At 37.7% G+C, this 27,042-nt stretch overlaps 3 protein-coding genes across 6 annotated transcripts in view; 1 reads left to right on the forward strand and 2 right to left on the reverse strand.

Annotated features, from left to right (window-relative positions):
• The first annotated feature begins 6,218 nt into the window (after positions 1–6,218).
• Positions 6,219–8,511, forward strand: LOC124413522 (DNA-directed primase/polymerase protein-like). Its single transcript, XM_046894158.1, has 3 exons — positions 6,219–6,745; positions 6,831–7,639; positions 7,822–8,511. Exons 1-3 carry the CDS (start codon positions 6,386–6,388, stop codon positions 8,117–8,119), a joined length of 1,467 nt encoding a protein of 488 aa, XP_046750114.1. The 5' UTR covers positions 6,219–6,385; the 3' UTR covers positions 8,120–8,511.
• Positions 8,401–11,569, reverse strand: LOC124413521 (stAR-related lipid transfer protein 7, mitochondrial). Of its 3 annotated transcripts, none has more exons than XM_046894156.1 (6): positions 10,845–11,569; positions 10,611–10,765; positions 10,075–10,349; positions 9,876–10,003; positions 9,602–9,741; positions 8,401–9,515 (listed from the first exon to the last, which is right to left on the reverse strand). In XM_046894156.1, the coding sequence occupies exons 1-6, from the start codon at positions 11,231–11,233 to the stop codon at positions 9,106–9,108; spliced, it is 1,497 nt and encodes a 498-aa protein (XP_046750112.1). In that variant the 5' UTR covers positions 11,234–11,569; the 3' UTR covers positions 8,401–9,105. The 3 variants fall into 3 exon arrangements, with proteins under 3 accessions (XP_046750112.1, XP_046750113.1, XP_046750111.1); XM_046894157.1 differs by having other exon boundaries at positions 8,401–9,494; positions 10,599–10,765; XM_046894155.1 differs by having other exon boundaries at positions 10,599–10,765.
• A 6,484-nt stretch (positions 11,570–18,053) lies between these two features.
• Positions 18,054–27,042, reverse strand: part of LOC124413519 (DE-cadherin) — a 50,257-nt gene continuing 41,268 nt past the window's right edge. Inside the window, exons 2-15 of one of the 2 annotated variants that reach the window (XM_046894150.1) lie at positions 26,595–26,677; positions 25,357–25,498; positions 24,986–25,224; positions 23,780–23,968; positions 23,375–23,661; positions 22,902–23,175; positions 22,174–22,753; positions 21,804–21,985; positions 20,241–21,585; positions 19,924–20,147; positions 19,615–19,830; positions 19,143–19,482; positions 18,884–19,045; positions 18,054–18,774 (exon numbers count right to left, since the gene is read on the reverse strand). In XM_046894150.1, coding sequence (XP_046750106.1) covers positions 18,632–18,774; positions 18,884–19,045; positions 19,143–19,482; positions 19,615–19,830; positions 19,924–20,147; positions 20,241–21,585; positions 21,804–21,985; positions 22,174–22,753; positions 22,902–23,175; positions 23,375–23,661; positions 23,780–23,968; positions 24,986–25,224; positions 25,357–25,498; positions 26,595–26,677 — 4,406 coding nt within the window. In that variant the 3' untranslated portion in view covers positions 18,054–18,631. Of the gene's footprint in view, positions 18,775–18,883; positions 19,046–19,142; positions 19,483–19,614; positions 19,831–19,923; positions 20,148–20,240; positions 21,586–21,803; positions 21,986–22,173; positions 22,754–22,901; positions 23,176–23,374; positions 23,662–23,779; positions 23,969–24,985; positions 25,225–25,356; positions 25,517–26,594; positions 26,678–27,042 lie in introns of both variants that reach the window. The other variant, XM_046894149.1, reaches the window with a different exon arrangement.

Raw genomic sequence — 27,042 nt, forward strand, 5'->3', positions numbered from 1 at the left:
TCATAAGAAGTAACCATGTGAACAATGCATGAATATTATAACCGATGTAAAAAATTTAGGAACAAAATGTAATTCGGTTACAATTTTCTTAGCTAGCGGTCGGGATTCATATCCTAATCGTAAGCCTCGGGCGCAGAGAGAGAGAGAGAGAGAGAGAGAGAGAGAGAGAGAGAGCCTGAAGAAGGCCACACTTCCGTTTTACGTTTTCCTCGTTTGGCAACGCCCTCCGACACAAAATAGGTATTCGGAAGTGATGTCCGAGATATCCTCGACGGTAAATGCAGGTCGCGTGGTTACCGATCCGTAATCTACTGTGCTTCAGCGTCGCAATAGCACTGGATAATACAGAACGTGGTTACCATGGCGAAGTGCCACTGTAGTGGTGGTGGTAACGAAATAAATCACAGATATATTAACAAATGATGATGATGGTGTTGCAGCAAGAATGATTGAGAACAAAATTGAGTGCAAAATTCTCATTGGTTATCATTGTATTACAAGCGCTTAAGTTCCATACGCGACGAATAAACTAATCGAATCATTCTTACACAATAATACTCAAAACGCGTAAACTAATGTTGGTAGCAAAAGTTACGTGGAAAATATTTGAAATGCATCGGAAATACGAACTGAAGTAATTCCTACGTAACTTTTGTTACCAACACGAAAAAAATTTCTGCTGCAATCCTCATAATTGTCAATAGAACCTTGATAAGTCCTGCAAAAATAGAATTGGGATATGCTATGAAAAATTGCGGATCGGGGAAATATTTTACCTCATAAGAGATACTCTGCCAAACCGTCTCAGGTGAGATATTTCTCCGATCAGCAATTTCACACATTTCAAGGCTTTGTTAACAATTCCGGTAATCGTAGCAGAAATCGGTTTGTATGCTGAAATTTATTAGCTGGAACAGTCAAAAAGTTTGTTTGCCTGAAACAGACAAAAGGTTTAGTTAGCTGAAACAGATAAAAGGTTTGATTAGCTGGAACAGATAAATGGTTCGATTAACTGAAACAGTCGAAAAGTTTGATTAGCTGAAACAGGCAAAAAATTTTATCAGCTGGAACAGATAAATGGTTTGATTAGCTGAAAAAGTCAAAAAATGTTGACTGCCTGAAATAGATAAAAGGTTTGGTTATCTCAATCAAAATCAATTTTTTCTACCTGGAATTATTGAAACAAATATTTTGTTCGAGTAAAGACTAAATACGACCAAGTATACTTAAAAAAAAAAAATGAGTTCATTGCCCTGAAACAAAAGACAATACAATTACTAAAAAAATACTTTCATACATCTCAGATATGAGAGCGATTTATATCCCCGTGGATTGGCCGTCGGCCTGCAAATGCCGCGCTTTCTCTCAGAACCAAAAAGTATCAAGTCAACGCGCAAAAGGCGCGGTCAATTTGAACTTGAAAACTCAATTGTTAGTAACAAAATTGATTGAAAAGCTGAAGGCTTAACACATCGAAAGTGATTTACTTTTTCACATACCGATAAGGAAATCGTCAAGCTAAAGGCGCGATCGATCGATTCGTATTATCGGAGTGGCGACAATTCTGCTCAAATAGAATTCCTTGACTTTTTTCTAACTTCTCCTGTGAAAAAAAAATTCAGAATTCCCCAACGTTTTCCCACAAAACTTGAGTAATGGTGGACAGCTTTTACAATCAAGAGCTCCAGAAATTGTGCAGCTTGAATATATAAATTTGAATGTAAAACCAAATAGTTCTACTTCGATTCATACGAATAATTAGAAATTAAACGATACCATTTCCGAAATTACGCTCAACCGAATTTGCGAAGCAGGGCCGAAATTCCAGAACGATTTATAAAAAAAGTGCATTTTTACCTATCGTCCATCCCGGTCTGTCGCCACCCTGATTATCAATCGTCGCGCAAATGACGCGTCTGATTCCCGTGATTAATCTACGCGCAAAAAGGCGCGACCGATTAATCCGTCAAGAAATCTTAAATTTCTAGGACTTGTCGCAAAATTCTGTAGAAAACCAATTCGCATCTGCGTCTTTCTGAATCAGACACATTGCGATGCAAATTGTTGTTCCGAGATGCGAGTCAAGTCCGGGAGGGAGGTCGGAGGGCATGCATTATTGTGTGGCGTGACGGTCGGTGGTCCTCTTCGACGCGAAGTCTTCGAGCTCAGCATCTCTCCCCATCTAGCGTACCACGGAACGCGATAGATGGTCCAGAGATGCATTTTGCCCATTCAGACGATCACAGAGATCAATTGAATAAAATAACGATAGATAATGACTAAATGATTGAATTCAATAACAACTGGAAAATGATAGCAAAGTGACAAGAAATGGGAAATTGAACCTCGGTATTATTTGAAAGCTTACTAATAAATAGTTTGGAGACTTTTATATTCAGTCTTTCACGTGTTTCTGGATGAAAATCACTGTGATCATTTGACGCTGTGGATTACAAAAGTTAGTAACATCACGGTGCATCGCGACCTTCCTACCCTCGCCTGATTCCCAACGAAACCGCCCAACGGAAATGTTGAAAAGAGATTCACACGCACATCCACATCAAACCCCGCGACGGATCCCACACGACCACCTACCTACCCGATTACCTATATTCGCTCTAAACGATTCTCCATTTTTTCCAACACACAACATTCTTCCTCATTTGCGCCGTGGTCACTGTGACTTACTTTTTCATTGATTACCTGTGGGGAGCAAAACGTTTTTGTACCATAGTCAGCGAGAGTATTGTTTTAGTGATTGCTGGCCGACTATCGGTACATCAACCTTTTGTAAGATGGATTAAAAACATCCTGCATTTTTCTAAGCGAGCTAAGCCTGTAATTGATCGACAGTTGCTGGGCATTCAAAAATTGCAAATGATTCAAGATATATCATGCAAGTTGATTATGTTACATTCTGCCAGACTTTGAAACGTTATTAATTAAACAATCGTTGGAACATGTTTAAACCTCAGGTTCATCCATCACTTAAGCGACATCATTGTAATTATATAATCTGTAGCTAAAGACAATCTGTTTCGGCGAATGTTGAGTAAGTGATGGTAACCTGTCGCGATGCTCATTCCACTTTCAGCAACGTGCAAAATTTTTAACTTTGAGTAACTGTGGTAAAATAGGTCCACTCCAATGATATAGAAAAAAAAATAAATCGACTTTAAGTCAAGCACCGTTGAGATCGCGAATGAGCCTATCCATGCAGCTAAGAAATCGAAGATTTGTGCAAGAATTTTTACCGCCACGCCACGTGACAAAGGAATCCCAGGGAATTAATACCCATAACCTAAACACATGCAAACTCACCAACGTTGCTGAGTAATGGAGAAGTTACTCGGATGTCTCTGCTTAACTCTGAAAAAATGAAAGAGGAAGCTCGAATTAATTTAGAAAACTGGATTTACTATTATTACTGTTGTCTACTTCCATATTTGTTTGCATGTTACGCAATGACAAAAATTAGGTTTCAAATGTAGCAGAATTATGTAGAATTATCAAACAATAATTGAAATAGGTTTTCTTACCTCCTCCGGGTTGCTCCACACTTTACATGTATGTGTAGTAGTCCTCGTGGCTTCGCAGGTTGTATGATGATGACACACTTTCCATACTGCAATAACAGTGTAATAAAAAATTACTCGCACAATGGACTTGGATCAAATTTCATTTCACTTCAGACTGTCAAAATAAGTTATTTCGGTGGTTTCTGATTTATTTATAAATGAATTGCAGAAATTAATACTAGAGGGCTAATAAAAGAGGCACTGATATTGAATAAATGCCTAAAATTAGTGAACAACTAAAATGATTAACGACCAAAAGGTACATAGTAATTGAAAGTCATATCGAATATTCACCTTTCAGTTTCATTCACTGCATAGCGGGTGGTTTAATTTTTAGTTTGTTGTCAGAGGCCGATTGATCGAGTTACGTTATTCAGACCATCGCTAAATTTGGTTGACAGTGCTCCAATATAGTGTGCCCCTGTTAACAGTTAAGAAATAACAACATTTTATTCATATTTGTTTTGCACAATTAACATACAAGACGTTGAAAAATGACTGTTATTTTTTAAGTATAATGAGACTGAATACCAATCAATTTCAAGTAACAAATTTCTCAGCTTAAAAGTAGCACAAAGGTATAATCAGGAATGATCTCAAATGTGTACCTGTTTTCCAGTCTGCCAGAAATTTGCGAGCTGTTCAGCTTCTGCATTTTGTTTTCCAACATATATCACCAGGGCCACTTAATGCGGATACTTGCTAACCTTGTTCGTTCCTGCCGTAGTCCAATTCTGTAATCAGGTGAAGAACAAAACCATAAAATTTTCTTAATATCTGATCTAATTCAACATCCATGTCCTCAATGTTTGAAGACATGCAATTTTGGTTGGTAGGTAATGCATTACGCCAAGTTTTGGAAAATCATGCCGATTGCATAAATCAATGACATATGATTGGGATTGTTTTATACCTGTTGTTCATCAGTGATAAATCCATCGGTTCCACAAGCGAGTGATGCCTTGCACGATTCATTGACGAAGTCTTCCAATATATTACAACCACTAATGGCAATCAGCGTTGTTACTGTTTCTTCCTGCAGTCAGGTAAGATAACACAAAATTTTGTTATCACTTAGTGTATCTTTAATAACGATTTGAACAGCATTCAAAATTCACCATAGATATCCAAAACATAAGAGGCATGTATCAGGAATCAATAACAGTTGACGATCTAGGTTCACTCGAAATTTCGAATCGATTAGTAACGCCGTGATGCGTAACTTTTATTAAATGGTAATATGGGATTACGAAATCGAGAATCCCTCCATCATCCCTAAAATCAACCAGGCAATAACATTTTCACTTTACACGCGTATGCCGACGTAAGAGACGCGATCCGCAAACCAAAGTCCGAGACACAACTCACGCTAAGGTCACGTCCTGCAAGGTCCGTGTTTTCAGAATGATCGAAAACACAACCACAACGGAAGGTTATCAGGGCATTTTCTTGTTACAAAATACTTTAAACTATGCAGCGCTGTAATTACACTCTATTCTAAGCACGTTCACACTTTTTGTGTTGTAACTGGCTGCCTAAACGGACCGAGTTTTAATCTTGCTAACAATGCAACTGCGCACTTACCGAAAATCAGACGCACAAACAATAACAAACGACACGCGACGCAGAGAGTTGAGCATCGCACTCGCGAACAATTGAAGTTGCATAAAAGAATGAAAATTTGAGACACGAAACTCACCTTCAACGTCCCCTGTTGTTTTTATTTCAGTAACTTGGTTCTGTTACGGGCCATGTAATCGCTGCATGCCGTTCGTATATTATTCACATTGAGTTACGTCGGAATACACTGATCGACTAACATTACAGTCTTTTTTTTAACCATAAGGTATCGGTGCTTGGCCATGTCTCGAATAATCAAAGCCTGTACATGGCGATCTGAATTCTCGACTTACTGCTTGCGTAGCTTCACCACGACTGCTCGGAAACAAGTCTCGACCGGTCTGAAGTGTCATGCGAGCTGCGAACAACGCGGTCAAATGTTCGAAAAATTGCCGTTGTACGCGGCGTCAGGCGTCAAATGAGATTATCTGGCAACTTCCAGTTGAATAAAATATGTCATACCCGAGGGTCCATAATTAGTGGAAAAAGAATCCTGTAAAACGATTCTGAGACGAAAAATTTAAAAACTCTGAAAATCGCAAACAAACAAAGATTAACCCTTTTGGATTTTTTCAGTTGAAATTTAGCCGACTTTGAAAAATACTGCACGACATCAACGTAATTTGCAAGAGGAATCGACTGCCCGTAGCCTCAATACACCGTCAGCTATTTCATCTCGCTTCTTCATTTTCTCCACGCTTCCACACTTCCAATTAACAATTCTGTATTTTTTAATTTCTCGAATAAAAATGTAATTGAGATCCACTGACCTAACCACGTGAGTTTCGACGTGCGACATTTTGTCGTTGCGTCGGTACCCATTTTCATGAGCGTCGTTATCTTAGACGAATTGGCATCGCACGTTCCGTGCGAAACAGCCCGCCGATGCTGGCGAAATGTGCGACTCAAGTTGTGTGATTATGGGCGGCTGGCGGTAGAGCGGCACGGGGGGGGGGGCACAGCTGCTGCTCTCGACAGGCTCAAACAGGTACAATTCAACTACCGGCTTCACATAATTCGCGTTCTGTCAACCCAGTCAAAACAGAGATCTAGATTCAAGCAGGTTAATAAAGTGTCAAAATAAAGGAAAGTTTCTGGAGTGGATTAGCCAGTTCTGTGTTTTGAATTACCGAACGCCCCCGCGATCAAGGTGACGAACTTAAGAAAATATTAACTTTGAAACGTAAATGAAAGCCCACCAAAAAATCAACGCAATCGGTAAATTAGCGAAGAATACATTTTATGGAAAAAAATTGATCGAAAGTCACGCTCAGCATGAATCCAGAGTCAAGGAATTATCATCGTCCTTACAGGATAGGGAAGATAAAAAGATTAAGCGAAGACGGTTGTTGGGACCGTCTGAATTTTGGGGTGAATATTGGAGGCAGCAAGAAGCATTGCTTGTGGCCGATCAAGGGAGTTCAAACTCCATGCATACCTTTGTTTTGCAATATGATCAGGGATATAGGAAATTCATTGTAGCGCACCCAGAAATCTACTGGCTTGTCGATGAATCCAGACCCAAGGAGGAGAGATGTTCGTACGAGGTTTGATTCTTCTTTTTCTGTTAAAAAATTATGAATAAAACTTGAAACGACTAAAGTATTCACACACCTGTTCTTCCGTTGTCAGGTTATTCCGGATGGCTCTCCTTGCCACCTGTATTTTGATTTGGAATTCACCAAGGATTTGAACCCGACAAGCGATGGCTCAAAAATGACGAAAACCCTGATTGATGTATTTTGCGCATATTTTTTGGAACACTGGGGTTTCCCTTGCAGAAGATCGGATGTTCTCAGTCTGGACTCAACTACCGACGTTAAATTCAGCCGGCATTTAGTCTTCCACGTGAAAAATGTTATGTTCAAGAATAACAAACATACAGGACGGTTTGTTAAAGCCATATGCTCTAGTATTCGACAAAGTCTTTTGGTAGATAATACCAAACGATCCTCTGCTGATAATATTTTAAGCCACTTTCCCAGAGGAGATTTGGCAGAGCTATTCGTCAACACCATGAAGGGAAAACAGCTCTTTGTAGATGAGGGAGTCTACACGAGAAACAGGCACTTTCGAATTTACAAGTCTACCAAGTTGGGAAAAAATTCTCATCTAACCGTGAGCGACGATTCTGAGTACATCCTCAACTCAACGCACAAGAATAAAGAATTGGGATTATTCTTAGACTCTTTGATTTCTTATTTGCCAAGTACTAAGAATTTGATTTTACTTGAATACCAGGATAAAAATTCGATAGATGCGATTAAATATTCCAAAGAATGTCTAAGTCAGCGTCAGGTTTGTGTCAGGACGGAAAAGAAAACAGAATCACCGTATCCTGAAATTGACAAATTTATCTTAGACATTGTGAAACCTGGCAAAATTCGGGAAGTAAAAGTTATGAATGACGACATACTGTTATATACGTTCACAGATCATAGGTAAAATTCTACACATCAATTTTTAAAAAAGAAATGATCAGCACTTAGTCTTCAAACATTTATTTATTTCTTACCAGTCAAATGTTTCTGAAAATTGGATCTGATGACACAGTTCATAACGCATTCCATAAAATTCACCAAACTTGGTATGTATAAATTATTTGACTTTTTTTCTGTTCCAGGTACTGTGCCAACATAGGCAGGCCACATAAAAGCAATGGCGTGTATTGGATTGTTGATTTGCATAGCCAAGTAGCATTCCAAAAGTGCTACGATTATGACTGCACCGGCTTTAAATCTGTGCCTAGAAAATTACCAGAAAAAATATGTTTTGAATTGGACAAGGAAACTGACATCCTTCTGTCCTCTATTCCTGACACTCAATATTGCTCTTCGCGTCAGACTGATAATGTCGTCATATTAGAAGATGACGCGGATTCAGAATTAGCAAATATCGACCTACCAGCATCTATAACTTAGAAATTGATTTTTCTAGCATATTCTAATCATTGTACACATATACACGTAAAATATTAATATATTTAAATATCAAATACCTTTTGGCATTGCTATGAAATTGATATCAGAATTTAAGATTTATACAATATGTTATTGTACTCTGTACACGGATTAAAATATAGACATCTTTATTTTTACACGAGCCATGCTATAACATAATAATGCGTCTTTAGATTAAATTAATGATTTTCAAGATACATTTCACATTAGATGGCCTTTCTTTTACAACGTTTTTATTTTTAAAATGACTCCTATAGAAGGGTTGAAAAAGTGCAAAAGCTTCGGATTACATGGCGCAGTGGCCATTCACACGAAACGATTACATGACCATAATTTGAATATTCATTTTCTCTAGTAAGCCTGTGTAAAGACAGAAAAATTATTCAAAACCTACTACGTTGGCTTCGCTGACTAACACTTAAATTATTTATATAAGATTTAAAGCAAAATACTTCACTTGATCCAATTAGATTTGATTCATACTACGAAAGATACTATTTCAAAGCTACATTTTTTTCTATCTCTCACACACACGCATTTATACTTGCACATACGATTGAAATAACACTATTATCTTAACACACCTATGACAAACCGTACAAGATAAGTTTAGTTTTAAAACCATCCCCACTTGACCTGAACTTGATTTCCAAACGTATTAGTCGTGAAATTGAATTAACTAAAATTTTTTCCGAATGGGACTTCGATTTGGCAGTGTTAGACTTGCTAGCGTACATCAACTTACAGTACAGAAATATTGAACGAGATCCTCAACGTTTATAAATACTGCATGAGTTCACGAGAATAAATTCGACCATCCAGAGAGAAAACGCGTCGTCGTTAAAATGAGAATGTATTACTGATAATGTTTTCAAGTCAAGTAGCAGCAAATCTGAATTTGCTGAAATCAATTTCTTCTAAACAAAGTATCTATGCGGCTTGTCATGTCACGTGAACAATCGGGATGGTAAGAAGTAGTGTAAAAAGCCACGTTCTTCGTCTGGTGTAGGGCCCATTACACTTTCTCTTTTGTCTTCTGCTTTATCTTCGGCATTTTCTGCACTTCGTTCTTTTTTGTCACTTTTCTCCGGCGACTTTGGTTCTTCGTTTTCCTTTCCTTTTTTTGGTGTTTCTGTATTTTCTTCTTTTGGTGTTTCTGTATTTTTCTTCACTTCAGATACGTAACCAATATCACTAACAGGTGAATCGCTGCAAGTGTCGAGAACAATGGGCTGATCTCCAACCATATTGACCATTGCAGATTTTGCATCAACTGATTTGCGGCTGTGGTAATCTAATGTTGCTTTCCTCATACGACATAAGAAATCCGGAACCCCTTTATCAAAAAATAATAAAACTTCATTACGCAATAGTTGAAAACAAAACCTAGCTCTAATGGTGAAATTTCTAAAACTCATCTAGCAAATTTGTTATTGCGCTCACCACTCATTGCCACCCAAGTGGTTACAGCTGACGGTATGTTTACACCAGGGTCATCAAAATATGTTAATCCAAACTCGATACCGGGCTGATCAAATTCCGTGTATGGTTTTATTACCATGTATGACCAATACGTTGATACTCTAAACAAAAATGAAGCGATTGAGAAAAGTAAGTGAAGCATCACTGCTATCAGGTAGATATAAGTTGGACAATTAATTTACGACGCAAAGTAATCCATGCCACACCAATAAAAAAATTTGTCGCGGCTATTAACCTGTGCGTATCAGGCCTAAGTGGGGCCTTGGGATGATCCGATGCTCTGCTAATAATGACGATAAGGCCCTCTTCCTTATCAATCAGCCATCTTCTTTGAAATACGTAATCTCTGTTTGCAAATAATCTCTATAACCAGAATTCATTCATTTCAACAGCTGTGTCTACACCTACGTTGTATCTGGTTATGAATTACTTACCGGCCAGATCATTTCCCAGTAAACAATTTCACTGCGATGATCCGAGCACGATTCTGTGCTGGGATCAGTGTCAATGACCTCCAGATGTCTAGCAGTGGGATCCCATTCTTTTCTATACTCCACGTCAACTTGAACGTGTAGAAAATCCTCCGCTGACACGTCTGGAAATGACCCGTAGACTTTGTAAGCATACAACCCTCCACTTTCGGGCTCTTCTTTGCGCCACATTAACATATCCTGCCTCTCTATGAATGGCTGCCATTGATTCCCGTTACCTAACAGATATTAAATACCTAAATTAAAATGTAATGAAATAATATGTAGAAAATATGAATTTATGGAATTAATAAGATCATGAAAACGATTAACAATGTCTCAGACAGATGCTTTAGAGACAAAGTGATAAGAGTGATAAACAGTTTGAAGGACAGTCTAGCTGATTAAACTAGATTTCAATTAGAAATCATGAAACTCTGTCTTATAGAAAATTTTCATTCTCATAACACCAAGCTTAATAAATGTACTTAAGATAAGACCATTTTGAATAGAAGCCAGAGCGGGTTTGGCGCCGTGACATTGGCAGTATTTGACTCCAGACTGTGTGACGTCAATGACTAGTCTTAGGTGGCACTTCGCGCACGTAACGGTATTTTCTCGCAGCTGGTGGATGTCGACGAGTTCTTTGGAGTACCTGAAAAGGATCGGAGTAGAAGATTAAAGACAAAACTCAAACGAAGGCACAGTCTTTGGTAAATGACCAATGAATTTACCTGTGCAATTCGTTGTCTGGAATTCTCTCTCGATCCCAATTGTAGACGGAGACGCCAGCAGCGCCAAACAGATATTTTCTAGTGTTTTGACCGAGTCTACGCCGCCATATATTAACGAACGACTTGAGAGCAACGTCGTCCCAAATTTTAGTGTACAAGTGAAAGATTTGCAGCGTCCGCCTTACGCGTTGAGCAACAATGCATTCGAATTGTCTGGCACAGGATTTTGCCACCTGATGACTTTGCTCCCTTAACCACAATCGCACCCAACGTCCACCCCATTTTCTTCCGATGACCTCGAAGCTCTTACGACTCGCATTGTTCCTCACATGAATTAAATTGGGGTTATAACGACGAGCAAGGGCGTTGGACACGTGCAAGTAATGCATCTTTCACAGATTGATTATCTATTTCTCTAACGAGACCGACTGCTAGTCTCAATTACTGGACATATTTCGAGGTTTACTCAATTAAATATCCTTTTCTTATGGATAAAAGACTTTTCTAAGCGACAATTGACTCGATTGGAAACTCCGAAATACCAAATTCTGATCGATTCATGTTAAACGGAATTTGGGAGGCTTCTAGCCACCCTAAATTGTGCTTCTATATGGTCACAGGTGACAAACATTCGTCAATTACGACGTAGACTTTTATTATATTTATTACACTAGATGACACTTTTTGAACGACATTATCCAACATTCAAGTGCACGTTAAAAATATACATAGGTTGAAGAATTTACCGCAGTTCGTCGCATGTCGACGATCATCGACGATCTCAGCGAAACGAGAGCGATGCGACAATTATTCGAACTAAAAAACCCCACCATGTCGTCAAACAAATCGGCCCTAAATTCATGCGCAATTTCACTTGGCTTTGATCTTTTAGGTGCACGGATTATTCAACCCTTCACGCAAGCATTGCCAACGAATGAAGAGGGAATCCATATACTGATGTAGATTATTTTCAATCAAATACATTGTACTTGCATGTAAAAGACTCGAGGAGCGATATGGAAGGCTGGGTTTTACGTATACACAAAATATGCGAATTGCAAAGTAGAATAAATAGTTGCGAAATTCATTGTTGCACATGCGATGTCTATAGATATCTATATGGAATCTTTATTGAAATAATAATTCGTTTATTATATAATAATATTCTATGTTCATTTAGCATACAGATATAATGAGTTTCTCGTCCATTTCAGATTTAGTTTCACTTTGTAAACTTCTGGCAATCCAACAACTTCTGAGCTTCGTTCTGTAATAAAATAAAATACTTGGCAGTGAGATTTCTCAATGTATTATCGACTTGCCATTGTTTTATTATTCAATTTTCTTCCTTCCACTTCGATGGAATTATGTTTCTTGAAGAAAAAAAATAAATTCACACGGAATTACCTGTATTATATTATAGAGAGCAAGAAGTTGGTTCAGCGAAGGTTTACCCTGAGACGAGCACATGGCACTACCGCCGCTCCCTGTTTGAGGGTTTTGGCCTCTTTTACCCCATCCGGTGGAGAAATTCAATTGTGCCTCGGTCCCGAGGGCGACGATTAAAAGTATTGCAAGTACCAGCACGAAGCACCCTGATTTAATCCTCCCAAACCTGCAGTCATAACGGTAGATTAAATGGTGGCAGATAATGTCAATTCAAGTATCACATTCCGTCTTGCATTTCGATTTGAATTTGAAAAGAAAAATTAGACAATTCCCGATAACCGTCCAGCTTTCTTTCGCACGAGAAATAAATTCTATGTCTCATTATCACTTCGTGGGATATTCGAAGAGCTATGAATTAGTCGTTGTCATTGATTTATAAATCTATAAGTTGCATAAGACTTTCTGCACCATGAAAGAATTTAATGCTTTTTGTAAATCAAGTAAACACCAATTTAACACTGACAACATAACATTGCGTCCTCCCGCAATCGAAATGGAGAGATACATTATTGTATACAAACTCACATTCTGAACTTGGAACTTCCGTACACAACAGCTGCGATTATTCTTCCAATATCTGTCGGAGTACCGATACTGTGACAAGATCACGATTGAGATTGAACGAGGCCTGCCCGGGACTTTATACCCCATTTTCCCTCCTGCCCCGTTCCACCCCTGCAGCCTCCTATTCCTCTCTGCTCCAGCTACCCCTAAAAAATCATCCCCCTTGCGGCCCTCTAGCAACGAGCTTGAGAAGACCCGAAGAGGAAACCGTCATGTTTACTCCAATGATCGGCGTCAGTGTTTTGCGATAGCCGTTGACGCAAGCCGACGATATCTGTGGCTTTAATTATCAAACACTTTCAAATATTACGACAGGGTTGATCTTCGTTCGATAAGCATTATGGGCGTGTTTGAAGATGCGTGCACTTATTATTATAATTATTTTTTTATTCCCGATAAAATGCGAAATATACTTAATAAAAACTGTTGAAAATAAGAACGAACTTTATAATTAATTAAAGTAGATATGCATAAATATTAAAGACAAGAATAGGACATTCTCTTTTTCTTTTACTTTCGCAGATGGACAAACGAATCTATTTTCAACAGGATGTGAGCGACTCTCTGGCGCACACGGCTCGGGGCTACATCTTTGTATGTGGGCGTCCGAACAGTTTGAAAAACATTTATTGAATCCGACCTCGACTTTCGTCCGGTGTCCGGATCAATTTTTGTGCGTGTAAATAATGACGAAGTTAATCGTAAGATAGGCGGATGTAAAAATGGTTTACAAAGATTGAAAGAATAAGAAAAAGAGCTGCGACGTAACGAGAGACAAATAGCTGTCCTGTTTGCATAGCGTGCCTACCATAAAGTGAACCTTCGCCTCGAAATAGCTGAGGGTTTCATAAAATAACTCTGCTGTTACATGACCAAGGCAGTCTTAGACTTCCCTATGATATATATATATACCTACGCATTACGTTGTACCGTCCAAAGTTTCCTTTCCGTCCTATATAAACCCTTCTTCGTATTTGTCGTCATAATAAGCTGCAGCTCTCTATACCTGTCTCTATAATTCTTTGGAAAACGTAATCGATTATAAAACTTCCGGATTGTTCAAGGCGCGTATAATTGGTACCGTACAACGCGTCCCGGTATAGTGCATGTGGACTCGGTAATATAGCTGTAGAAATACCTTATCCGCAGCTAAAAATATCTTGATCCGGAAACCTTTAATCCCGTAATTAGTACAAGGTGAGAGACAAAGATCGTCAACGTTGACTTATTCTGAAATATGAATAATACAATTACAGGGTACTTGGACATTTGTGAGGTTGTTTTGTTAATAGTAAAAATTAGGAAACGCCTCCTTGCCACGTTTTCTTGAAATTTTTGAAAAGATTTCTTTTTCCATATTTTCTAACACTCTTCACTCAAATAACGATCATACGTAGGTATATTTATCCGGATGCTCCCTTTTCACGTGACCGACCCACGTAAGGATCGGTTGGCAAAAGTTTCGCAACTTTTTACTCGAACATGAGAGCGACTAGCTATTATTATAATTAGTTAGCATGGTAAGAAAAGCCAGGCCTTCTTAATAAGGCTTCTTCGTAATTTATCGCTGACTCCTTCTCAGCAGGAAATGAAGCCATCGGGCTCATTCGGAACAAATGATTAATCAATTTAGTTTTCAGTACTAATTCCTTGACGTACGTATTCTATCTCACTCCTTCAACTTTGGTCGAATGGCGTCAAACTCCTCCGCCATTACAACATCGAGCACCAATTAGTATACCATATACGTATGTAATAATATAAACATTTCGGATCGACGAGTGAATAGCAAACTTGGCTTATCAAGGATTCGCCGATTTCGGGAATCGATCGCCATTGTTTAAGAATTTACAAGAAAAAGGTCTAGGAAAACAAGATTCTCAACCCCCATGAATGTGTGCCTCCAATTTCCTACGATGAATCTTTTATCGAACATTCCTGTTGGAAATTCAAAAATGTCAGTTACCGGACGCGAAAAAACCAATTTTAAAAATATGGAAGGCTGGAACTTTAAGGAACCACCGATTTTGAAAACGTTCGAAATGCAAATGGAGTTTTGGTTCTAGAAAAGAGTTCTCGAGTTCTTATATCGTTGCAGCAGTAGTTCTGGCCCCCAAAAAAATTAAAAACGAATATCAAAAGTACGCTAAATCGGAACAAAAATCATAAATTACTTCGCAAATTCCAAGTAGATTGCGACGAGAGTGTCAAACATTCCGAATAACTGTAGGGGGCTACCCATAACTCTGGAAAAAGTAATTATTGTTTTCATCATGGAGGTTTTTCTACTGTTTTTCTAGAGCTAGAACTCCATTTGCACTTTCAATATTTTGAAAATGGATTTTTCACAACCGGTGACTGAAATTTTTTGAATTTCCAACAGTAGCGCTAGGACTCCACGAAAGAACCCGGAAATCTCGATAAAAGTTTCATTAGTAAAAATTGGGGAGCCAGGTTCACAGAGGTGCGGTCTCAAAGGTTTCGTTTAATTTTTTATTGTTACTTCAATATGTACACATACAATCCACGATTGGGTGTATAAAGGTATAATAGCTTATATAAATTTGAAATTAGGAAGTAAAAAATTGTACACAAGTATACATTGTGGGATGAAATAGCGATTAAATCGGACTTGCGTCGTCGATAGAGATTAATGGTCATCTCTGAACTATGGGTTGATCCAAATCCCAGGACGCTCTTATGATTATTCATTAATTGCTGCTATTAGGAGGACAATACGATGATTGAATAACAGCTTATGGCTAGCTTAGCTTGAGTATGTAAATTGATGGAAAACAACGGTGTACTGCAAGGATGCGGCAAATCGGAGTTATGTACATACAACATAATGTATGTCGAGTGAAAATAGCCTTGCTTGTGAAAATATATATATATGTATGTATGTATAAATATATTACACACATATTATATACATATATATATATATATATATTTATACATGTCACATAACTCTTCTTGTCGGTTAAAGAAATTAAAACGTTGTATATCATATTATCATAACAATATTTTTTTATTTTATTTCTTTCATATAGGCAGTTTTATTTCGCGCAATTTTATCTATACCTATATACCTTGTATATCGTTCACTATTAACTACTAATAATATATATTTTAGCAATCAATAGATGTGTGGATCTGTTTTGTCATTTGAATAGATTCAATAATGATGACGCTCGCGTTCGAAATATATGTGACTGCTTCGGCAATTCTATTAACTATAGAGGGCAGCTACCGAGAACAAAGTTTACGTTGTAAATAATACTCAACGATTTGCTATGATATTCATGTGGTTTTCTGTTGAATTAAATTTGATACACTAGTATAACAATTTCGCAATTATACTAGCCCTTCGTAAATCAACTATTCATCATGTATGGCAAGCGACATCCATTCTTCAATTTTGAGATCATGTGCTTTTACCTATACTGCGACACCTTAATTTAACCTTTGTAAAAAGGTGCTCCTAATCGGGATACTCGATCTCCTGTTGTAACAACTGTTATAATAACAATACAGTTTTCACGGTATCAATCTTGTAGGTAAATTACTTTGTATACGTCCTGGATTTCCGAAGATTATCTGAAGAAATTGTTACGTTATCATCATTTGCACAGGCGTCATGTGACCATACTGGACTCCACGCGTTTACTACTTCAAAAAATACGTATAAACAAATAACGGAATACAGGCTAATATTAACTATACCAGTGAAATCAGGTTAAATCTTTCTCATTCTCTTATTTCTGTACATTTATTCATTGATCCGTTTTTTTTTCAACTTTTTTTCTTAATATTGTCTCTTATTCTTGTCGTTAGAAGCACCTTTTTTGCACGGACAGTATTTATAATGTCACAGCTGTTCAATCGTACAAAAAGCTTACAAATAATTAATATATTTATACTAATTTAATGATCGTTTATTATAATTTACTTAGTTTTCTTTTAATACAAAATATGCGAAGTCGATGACATTTTTGTAAAATATTTTTCACTTTTAATATAAAATACGTGTGATTAACTAATGGTTGATGAATGGTGGGAATTGATTTTGAAATGCGATTTACTAATACTAATCAATCAGATAAAGGATGGTGCTATGGCACGTTCCCTTTCTATGGACTTATTATAACTGTAAGTCTAGCTTATCGAGCAAAGCAGAACTATTTATTTGACGTTTACTGCCGTTAACTATAATTATATTGTACGAAATGCTTGGAGAAGGATAGAAAGATATTGTATATATCTATATGTATGTATGTATGTGTGTGTATATGTATAGAAAAAAAATACATGTACTAAAAGAATTACATTCAGCAATCATTGTTTATGTTGAGTTGTCCGTCCTTGCGTACGATTAAATGGTTCTAATCAAAAGTATACATTTTACAATGTTATCTCACGCAATTCACACTTCCTCGCCCTATTTTTCTTATATTCTCACTATCTCTTTTCTATCCGAATATTAAAATATATAAATTAAATATATGCATGTAATACGTAATATGTAGTATGTAGTGTATCTCGTGTATGCCGATATACATATAATATAGTGTATTATATATGTAAAAAAATTGGCTTGGAAAATTTTCAACTAAAACAATCATACAATAATTAGAACTTTATAATAACTGTATATCGCCTATGGATCTAAAAGAATAATATTCAACTACTTTGTTTCAATACTTTTTCATATAATTGATGCTGTGAAACGTCATGTTGTGAGAATTTCTGATGAAAATATCAGGAAAATACGGATAGTGATGCTAGCTAATGAAACTTTATGCCGTTGTGCCTATTAACCCAAAATATGAAACATAATTAAAATAAAAGTAAACATTTTAAAATATGTCAACCAATCCGTTAAAAGCTCGCGTCAAAAACGAATTTAACATTATGGGCTAATAGAAATAGTTATGCATGTTGGCATCTATATTTTCTCCAAGTCAGCGATTTCTAAGTCAGTCTGATAGCTTTTGTTGCTAGTGGCAAAGTTTAAAAAAAAATGTAAACAAAATAAGTAACGCCTCTTTTCCATCTTGTACCTACTAATTATTAATTAATAAACAAATAAAAAATATTTTTCTTTCCATAGCTATAATTTCTTCAACCCTTTCACATCGTACTTTATAGCTTCCGCTCTCTTATTTTCTGCATTTTTATATCGTAGTATTATAATATATTACATGACACCGTTTATTAATGAATAAAGAGAGGGCCTGCACTGGTACGGGTGTATTTCCAACAACTCGATCGTGCGCTGTATGAATTTCAAATAATTTTGTTCACTTCAAACATTAAGCACTTTAGGCATACGTGAAAATAATATGAACTTAATATTTCACGTATACCGAAATAATTGTTCTTATCTTGAGAAAGTCCAACCCACTTCGGAGTTTACCAAGATAATCATCAACAGACTGATTATAATTAAATACTAAATGATTCAAAAGTCCAAGCCTGGCGTATTACGTGAAATAATGCATTCACTTCAGCACTGCGCGGAATGATAGTCTCTTCATTTTTCACGTATTGTATATCTTGTTAGTTCTAATTCTTTGGTGTTGCATAAAGTTCTGAAACTGAATACAAACCGAAATCGTCGTTTCACCAAGCCACAAGTCCTTCACCTATGCTTTTAAGTACAGTAGTGTTGTAAGGTGGCGTTTCCTTCTTCTCAACTTTGTAAATATTTCGGGAAAATGTCTATATCAGGAATATCTATAAAGTGTTTATAGTTAAAAAAGTCTTTTCAATTAACACCAGCTTTCGCTTTCACGTTCCCCAACGCCATCACTGTCTTCGTCGCTTGGCTCCTCCCCATACATGTCAGCCAACTTCCAAAACTTTTGACCAAAGTTCGACAAATGGTTAAACTTCAAGTCACCGTCGTCAGTACCTAAGCAAACAAATTCCATAATGATTAACTTGGAAATTAACAAGATGTGTATCAAAATTAATTATATCGGGGACACCGTGAATGTAAAAATTTATCGAGAAACACTTACAAGAAGCGAGAGACGACAGAGATCCTTCTGAATTACCCTTGCCTTCGTACGCATAATGCCTGACATCATCAAATGCGTTCGTTTCAGGATCTTTGTCACAACTTTCTTTTTTGCCATCCAAGAACCCACAAATGTCGGGCACTTCATCACCAGTATCTGGAGCTGAAAAGATATAAAGAGGGAAAGTCAAAGTAAGTACAATTCAAATATTCGACAGATATTACTCGGTATTTTAACTTGTATAGCCGAGGAGATTTACCGCGTCCTTCGAGTCCGACAGGTGCCATTTTTGAATCTATGGGTGGGGCATCGTATATGCCGCGGAAAACGTTCAAGTCATATCCCGTATCGACTTCACCACCTCCTTCGTCTTCGTAATTGATGATATTCTCTCTAATATCGTCCATGTCTTTGTACAAGTCGTCGGTCTTTCTTCTGTGCACCACTACAGCTAGTAATAAGATCAGCAGGATTGCCACACAGACTAGAATGGCGACTAAGAAGTTTGTGTCAATTCCAAATGTGACGGCTTTGGCCATTCCATGATTACAACCAGAGTCTATGTTCTTGAAATATTCTGGCAGTCCTAAATTGTACGTCTGAAACGATGAATAGAAACATTAACATCACGGTTACTGGAAAATGTTACCAATTAGGATTCATAAACTGGTAAAATTTCGTGGCATTCTTCAATCATGAAATTACGGAAATTAATCTTGACTAAAACTCACATTTCCATTTATAGTCATATTGCGTATGCATCCAGTAAATCCTTTGTCCGTCGGTTTGTAATCCCAGTTGAACTGACTTGCAAGATAGACAAGGTTCATTGGAGAACCTCCAATTTGTAGGGGACTGTTGACATTGAGAAATTCATTTGGTCCTTGTGGTACTGTCAATTTCATGCAGGAAGACATTTGGCAGTTGTCGACTTTCATTTCTATCGTCTGTATGTACAGGAATGAATATCATATTAAGCACTGATTTTATTAATAATTACAATGTTACATGATTTTGAAACTTGTCGGAAATTCGCTTACAGTCTTAGTCCAATAAACGTCGATTCTATGACTCTTCCCATCCATCAATTCAATCTTGTTTTGTTCCAACCTTATCGTCCCAGAACCATAATCAACCAGCAGAACAGCATGACCTCCCTGTATTTCTAAAGACATGAAATCTTGGATACCCAAAATAGGAATATGGCTCATCGGACCAAAGTAAAATACAAGCCCATTCTCAACTTGAGGTGTAATTTCCAGTCCTAGAAGAAAATATGGAAACAAAACGTTTAGCAAGTTTGAAAACTGCTTAAAAATTCACAGTAATGATTAGAAATACGGTTCTTAATGCTTACCTAGATGCGAGTCGTCACAGGCTTGGCCAGGAGGAGGCATAATAGCCCATCCGTCACCGTTGAAACCGATTGCCAATAGCTCGCATCTTGGGCCATCAAAACCTGGTTGACATTCGCACTTAGTAACCAGAGGAGTCCCACCGTTCAAACAATTGATAGTTGGCTCAGCTACGTGGCAAATACATTGAGCGTCAACAACTGCTCTAACACCAACAAACGAAGTTGTATTTGTGTAAACTGCATATGGATTGGAACTGACGTCCAATATACTACGACAAGAGTTATTGCAGTGGAGACTTTCGAACAAACATTCGTCAATGTTTATAAGCAATATACTCGTATTCAATTCACTTTCTATCTTCGAAATATGGAGAGTAGCAATTGTATTCAATTTTTCAGGTGCATAGTAAGGACTTCCGTGAGCTGAGAATCTAACATCCAAGAGACTTTTGTTGTTATGATGTGGCGAATGTAACACTGTGAATACGTCAACGTTTTCAACCGCAGTTTCTAGCATAGCTGCTACTTGTACTTGGAAAATTTCTTTCTTGCTTACACCGGATACTCCGGGTGCGACAAATTCTTCCGCAGTGAGACCTGAGAACCGTATAGATCCTGACTTAGTCACAGCTTCTTCTGGTATTTCTTTAATCGTTACATTCACATAGGCATTAACCTTGTGATGTGGTACCAGTTTGCTTTCCTCAGTGACAACAAACTTCAGGACATAAGTGTCATTGGGTGTTCCTTTTCGCATTGTTATCATACCAGTGTGATTATCAAGTAAAAAATATTCGTGGGTAGAATCCCACGTGAAATACTTGTCTGGCAAATCCCAGTCATCTGGATCGTTAACGTATACTCTTCCAATCTCTGTATCTGGTGCTTCCCCTTTATAATTGTACACAAAAATGCTACTAGAACCTTCTTCCATCGCATTGTCATTGCGATCTCCTATGACGACTTTTAATATGGATGTATTAGTTTGTGGTGGCAAGCCACTGTCAGTGATAGCTATTGGAATATCATAGGTTTTACGTTCTTCCCTGTCAAATTTTACTTTGGCGTAAAGACTCGAGTCTTGTATGGAAAATTTAGATTTTAACTCTTCGTCAGCAGTCGCATCGATCTTGAATTTAAAAGGCGGGCCATTTTTATCCGAATCCCAATCCTTTGCCTGCAGTTCAATTATTTTTCCAGGTGGTTCATTTTCATACCATACCACTGGTTGAGGCATATCCAAGAAAGGTGCATTATCGTTCACATCCTCCAATTTAATATTAATCGTCGTAGTGGCGTGCAAAGCAGTTGGCCCTCCATCCTCGTCTCGTGCCACGACCCGAACCTAGCAAAAGATCCAAGAATTTGTTACACTACACTAAGATAGATTTGTCAGCACTTTTCACATCTCTTTTTCCTTCTCTACACATGTCTGTTATAGATACTGTGCTAAAAATTTTGTAACTGATAATGGTCTTTAAGCTTGAAGAAGTAGATAGAATGACATACAAGTAAATCCTAACAATAATCGTGATGATCGTGATTAAGTTGTATAAGACTCACCTCCCAAGTGTCATATCCATCCGGCGGGTCCCGGTCGAGTGATTTTTTCAACTTCAAACATCCTGATTTGTCTATGGTTAGGAAAGGCTTTTGCTGTTCCTTGGATATGAAATACGCAATATGCTGGTCAGCATTCCTATCCTCAATATCAGGATCGTAGGCTGACACAGTGGTTATGCACCCTAAAAACAAGAATTTCAGACATCAAGATAATAAAACCCAGCTGTACATGGTTAACAATCCTAGCAAAGAATCTTTTGTATGGTTCACTTAAATAGAGACATACAATAACCAGTACTATTAAGTAGCTCGGGTCAAAAGAGGTATTTACAATTTAGAAAAAAAACTAGTAACGTCTTGATATAAATACCTTCAACTAAGCTTTCCTCCTGAATAGTAGGATCTTTCATAAAATCTTTGAATACAGGTGGGGTATCGTTTACATTATCGATGAAAATCTTGACGTAGGCAGTGTCGGAAAACACACCGTCAAAAGCTCGAATGGTTAAATTATATTCAGTAATAGTTTCATAGTCGAGTAGGTTCTTGACGTAAATCTTTCCTGTGTTAGGCTCAATATCGAAACCGTTTCCAGTATTTCCTGATATAATACTGTAAGTAACAAGACTAGCTGTATCTTGATCAATGGCTTTAACTTCAATCACAGGATGATTGAGGTTTGCGTTTTCCGGTATGGAATTAGCTGTGTACACTGGTTGAGTAAAGTGTGGCGGATTGTCATTTTTGTCAGCAATTGTGACAGTGAAGACTTGTCGTCCCTTGTTAGGTTCACCATTCTGGTAAAGGGCACTAGGTGAGTTGTCCACTGCAACTACTTGTACAGTATATACCGCAACTTTCTCTCTATCAAGAGTCGTGCGCGTTGTCAGATTACCGGTTAGTTTATCAATAGCAAAAAATTGGTTATGGCTCTCCAATTCATAGGAGACCTGAAAAAACAAACACATTTCGATGAACTACAATGACTTGTATGTGAAAACTTATTCTAAATCCATACCGTGGGGGACATAAGCCTGACTCTGGTAAAACTAAACCTGAATGAAGAAACGAAAAATATTTGGCCACTTGGAACCTTACCTGATTATTAGCAGAGGTGCCATCTGCGTCTATAGCTCGAATTTGCATCACTGGAGCTCCCGGTGGTTCATTTTCCAATACACTACCCTCTTTTATGTCACGAAATATCGGTATGTTGTCGTTAGCATCAAGAACTTCGATGTTGATAGAAGTCTCAGCAGCCAATAGTTCTTTGTTTGAGACACGAACTATCAGGGTATAATCTGTATTGCTTTCAAAGTCAAGATGCTTAGCCAGTTTTATATCGGCTTCATCTTTACCAGATTGATCGAGTCTATAAAAATATTAAGAACACTTAGAATTGTGATTACTTGTTGTTACAAGTACTCGGAAAACTAAATTTCACACAAATTTCTTTTGACATGTAATACTTTTGTAAGTATTTCTGCTAACTCGACAGCTGCGCTCACTAGATCTGAGCATAAGTGACGCATCTTTCAATTATTCCTTTCAATTTATTTTTTCCTCGTTACCTGAACGTATTTGCCTTGTTAGTCTGCTCGGTTCGGCCATTAACTAGTCGAAAAACTACTTCGGGGTCTCCGTCGATATTTGAAACTGCTTTTAGCTTGATAAGACTGCGTCCAAAATCGTTGAGGCTTTCGTTCAGCCTCAAAGGTTCTGACGTTCTGTTCAAAAACGCAGGTGCTTTTTTATAAGATTCGACAACTCTTATCTCCAGGTCTATCTCACTGGGCTTTGAATGCTCTCCTTGATCTGCGGCTTTAGCTGTCAAGGAAAATTTGTAGTCAGGTTCTCTCTGCAATGATTAAAAAATGTGTTAAACTATTTGCAGCTGAAGTTTTTTATTACCTCGAATAAAAGTAGAGCTATAGAAAAGCCGACTTGGCCTAGGTATAAAATTCCTTTTTACTTACATCGATCGTTTTGTTGAGGAATATGATACCAGTGTTTTTATCGATTCGGAAATACATTTCATCTTCGGGTATTTTAGAGGTCAAACTGTAACGAACCACGGAATTGTTACCATCATCGATATCAGTCGCTGAAACTCTCATGACTTCTCTTCCAAGGGGAAGATCTTGAGGTACCGACTCCGTGTATGCCTATAAACAAGATGAAGCCAGTTAAAAAACGTAAAGACAAATCTATTGAGTGCAACGGTAAGCCTCCGTCATGCAGTTGAAAGTTAATCAAAAGATTGGTAGACTTTGATATCTGCAAAATAATAACATGCATTATTCATCGGTCTTGATTTGAGTTTCTCCCCTTTCATTTTATTTCTTTCAATCCCACACTCCGACAAATCTAAGCTATAATATGTATTATACACTGTATCGCGCTGAAGTGTTTCGATTTCCGAAATACGAAAGAACCATCGTCCCTGAATCCAACTTTTACACATGCCATTATTCACGAAAGAGAAATGAAAGTGGAATAAAAGTTGTGCGACTATAATTCGTGGGTGTCGACGATAACGCACAAGCAAACATTTTTGTTTCGGTCACACGAACAATCCAAAGATAAACGCACGTAGCTGTGAAACGTGCTTCTACGCCTCGTGTATAATTAATTATAACGAATATTATACCAACGGTGAACAAACTCTCTTCAGACACAGTGAAGTAAATTTATTTTGTGATTGCGGAGTTTATGCAAGTAAACACGTTTTGCTAATAACAATGAAACCGATAGAACATGAGTGAGGAAGTGATAGAGGTATGTATATAAATATCAAGGTATACGGAATGTATAATGAAAGAGCAATGTACATCAATAATTCCACATAAAGTAGGTAGCAATATGTATAATCACACGACAATCTCTCAACGAACCTTCCACGTGTTTCCGCGAAAGACCTAGATTCAAAAAGAATTCAAGCGAAAGTTGTTAATTGCTTAAAATTAGCAAAATACATAAATTGAAAGAAGGATGTTAGTCGGCGTGCAAACCCATCAATTCTTTATTTCCACCTATAAAACCGTCCATATTCCGTGTATATCTCTCAATGGATTGAATCGTTGTTAATACATTCTTATACACCAATAATTTCTCCTTATAAAATAAACAGTAATATTCCATGCGGAATTTGAAAATCTAGAACGTCGTTCTAATACACTCACCACTTTGTCAAATGTAGGCGAATTGTCGTTAACATCGGAGATGGTGACTTTGAACGTACAGACATCGTCAAGTTGGGGCCTACCGTTATCCTTAGCCAAAATCGTAAGGTAAACTTCCTTTTCTCGAGCCGGTTCATCTCGGTCCAGTATCTGAGTAGTATTTATCATTCCAGTCTTATTGTCGATTTGGAATTTCAACCTCTCGCCAGGTGCGAAAAGGAATGAGTAGACAATTGTACCTGATAGTAAAATAAAATACAATCTGTTTAAAATTGGAATTTCGAACAACTTGTTGTATAACCGAGGAAAATTTTTTCAAGAAATGTATCAAAAACCATTGAAAAAAAAACTCAAACCAAAGACATGCATACCTCCAGAATCAGGGGGGTCCCTGTCCTCGGCATGAACTTGGATGACCCCCGTACCAGCCGGTTCCTCTTCTTTGATAACCGGCGCGTAGGTCGCACATTTTGAAAATACTGGTTTATGATTATGATTATCCGAGGACTGTGCCTGGAACAAAAAGCATGGCTATACGCTAAAATTGCTGGTTTGAAACACTGTGAACCAAAAAAAAGGGATGACAGTAAGTGACGCGTGTGACGAATGAATGCGATTATAAATTCCATACGCGACAATTGAAAGAGAAATTACACAATGAAAATGGTGTAGTTACATCCAACCGTTCGTTCAAAAGTAGAACATATATTCCATTCCAGGTTGTTTCATGTAGCAGCGTTTGCTTGCGACGTCAAAACTAATTATTGAAAATTTTATGAAATTCAATCTTCACCGACATTTTCGACCGATTACACGTTCCGTGCAAGTAAATTGAAATACAGGTGAAAGTAAGTGAAAATAAAAATAAAATATATTTATATACACTTTGTCATGATGCAGGTTGAACAATTCCAAAGATGCCTATAGAACAACATCGCGGGATATGAATCTCCTTTCCATACGTCATGAATCAAACTGAGTGGAGCAGTTTGTAGACACCCTTCGCACGGATTGTCTTTTGAGGGATTTACCATGATCAAAAATCAAAGTGTCACTGCATCACTTACGTTATATATACGAGCGCCACATAATCGTAGCCACAAATCTTTATATAATATATACATATATAAAGGGTAGTCCATTTGTATGCCGATACACCTAGTCGTAATCGTTACCCAAGTTGACTTTTGAATTATTAACACGAGTTCGACAAGGGGATTACAGAGTTCTGCAGAACATAGAATAGACGCGTCGCGTATTTGGACTAGGAGTATATAATTCGACGTTTGTGGAATAGGTAAATGTTTCACGTCGTAGAATAGATGTGCCACGGGATATGTACAGGTATATCAGTAGGTATACGAAGATCGCCCATTCGCTGATGTGAATCATTGATGTGAACTTCGGTGTCCGGATATTCGCGTGAGCGAGCAAACGAATCAACTGATACATAATCCAGCGTTAGGGAAACACTTGGGGTAAATCTAAAACGATTTCCATGTCTCAGGAGTGAGGAGTAAAGTAGATATACGTGTGTATGTGTCTATGTCTATGTGTATATATCATTACTAACTATGCAGGTTTTAATGTATAACGAAGGGTGACTTACCCTGAAAATTTCATCCTCGTTATAGGGCAGTGTTTGATCCTGTGAATCCAGGTGTCTCGAGTGTCTCAATTTTAAAGCCTCGCCTAAAGAAACAGAGTAAAATTTCAAGTCATTAGTCAGGGGTCCGAATAAGGGGTCTAAATAATTCGTTATAATGGTTATTCGGAGTTAGACACGAGGCACTCAGAAGCAGCAGCGTCGAAATCAAGCCACAATCGAACCATCCAACCAATCACCCATCCATCCATCCATCCATCCATCCATCCATCCATCCACTAACCGATAAGGGTTGAAGATATTTTCTAACTCGAGAAGGCGACTAACTGGATAAAACGATGGACGTCCAGTGTTGGAGTCCGAGTTGTAGCAGAGATGTAACGAGCGTCTCGCTTCCTCTATGATGCGGGGGGAGAGAGAAAGAGATACTAAACTTGTACGGGGTGCCCTT

Source organism: Diprion similis, chromosome 12 (assembly GCF_021155765.1).
Source record: "Diprion similis isolate iyDipSimi1 chromosome 12, iyDipSimi1.1, whole genome shotgun sequence".
NCBI lineage: Eukaryota > Metazoa > Arthropoda > Insecta > Hymenoptera > Diprionidae > Diprion > Diprion similis.

Excerpts from the sequence above, each read along its gene's own strand:
- LOC124413522 (XM_046894158.1), top strand. The coding sequence starts at position 6,386 with ATGAAAGCCCACCAAAAAATCAACGCAATCGGTAAATTAGCGAAGAAT. Across the intron at positions 6,746-6,830 it reads AGGAGAGATGTTCGTACGAG|GTTATTCCGGATGGCTCTCC; the intron begins GTTTGATTCTTC and ends TTCCGTTGTCAG. Across the intron at positions 7,640-7,821 it reads TATACGTTCACAGATCATAG|GTACTGTGCCAACATAGGCA; the intron begins GTAAAATTCTAC and ends TTTCTGTTCCAG.
- LOC124413521 (XM_046894155.1), bottom strand. The coding sequence starts at position 11,233 with ATGCATTACTTGCACGTGTCCAACGCCCTTGCTCGTCGTTATAACCCC. Across the intron at positions 10,766-10,844 it reads CCAGACAACGAATTGCACAG|GTACTCCAAAGAACTCGTCG; the intron begins GTAAATTCATTG and ends GATCCTTTTCAG. Across the intron at positions 10,004-10,074 it reads ACTGGGAAATGATCTGGCCG|AGATTATTTGCAAACAGAGA; the intron begins GTAAGTAATTCA and ends TTCTGGTTATAG.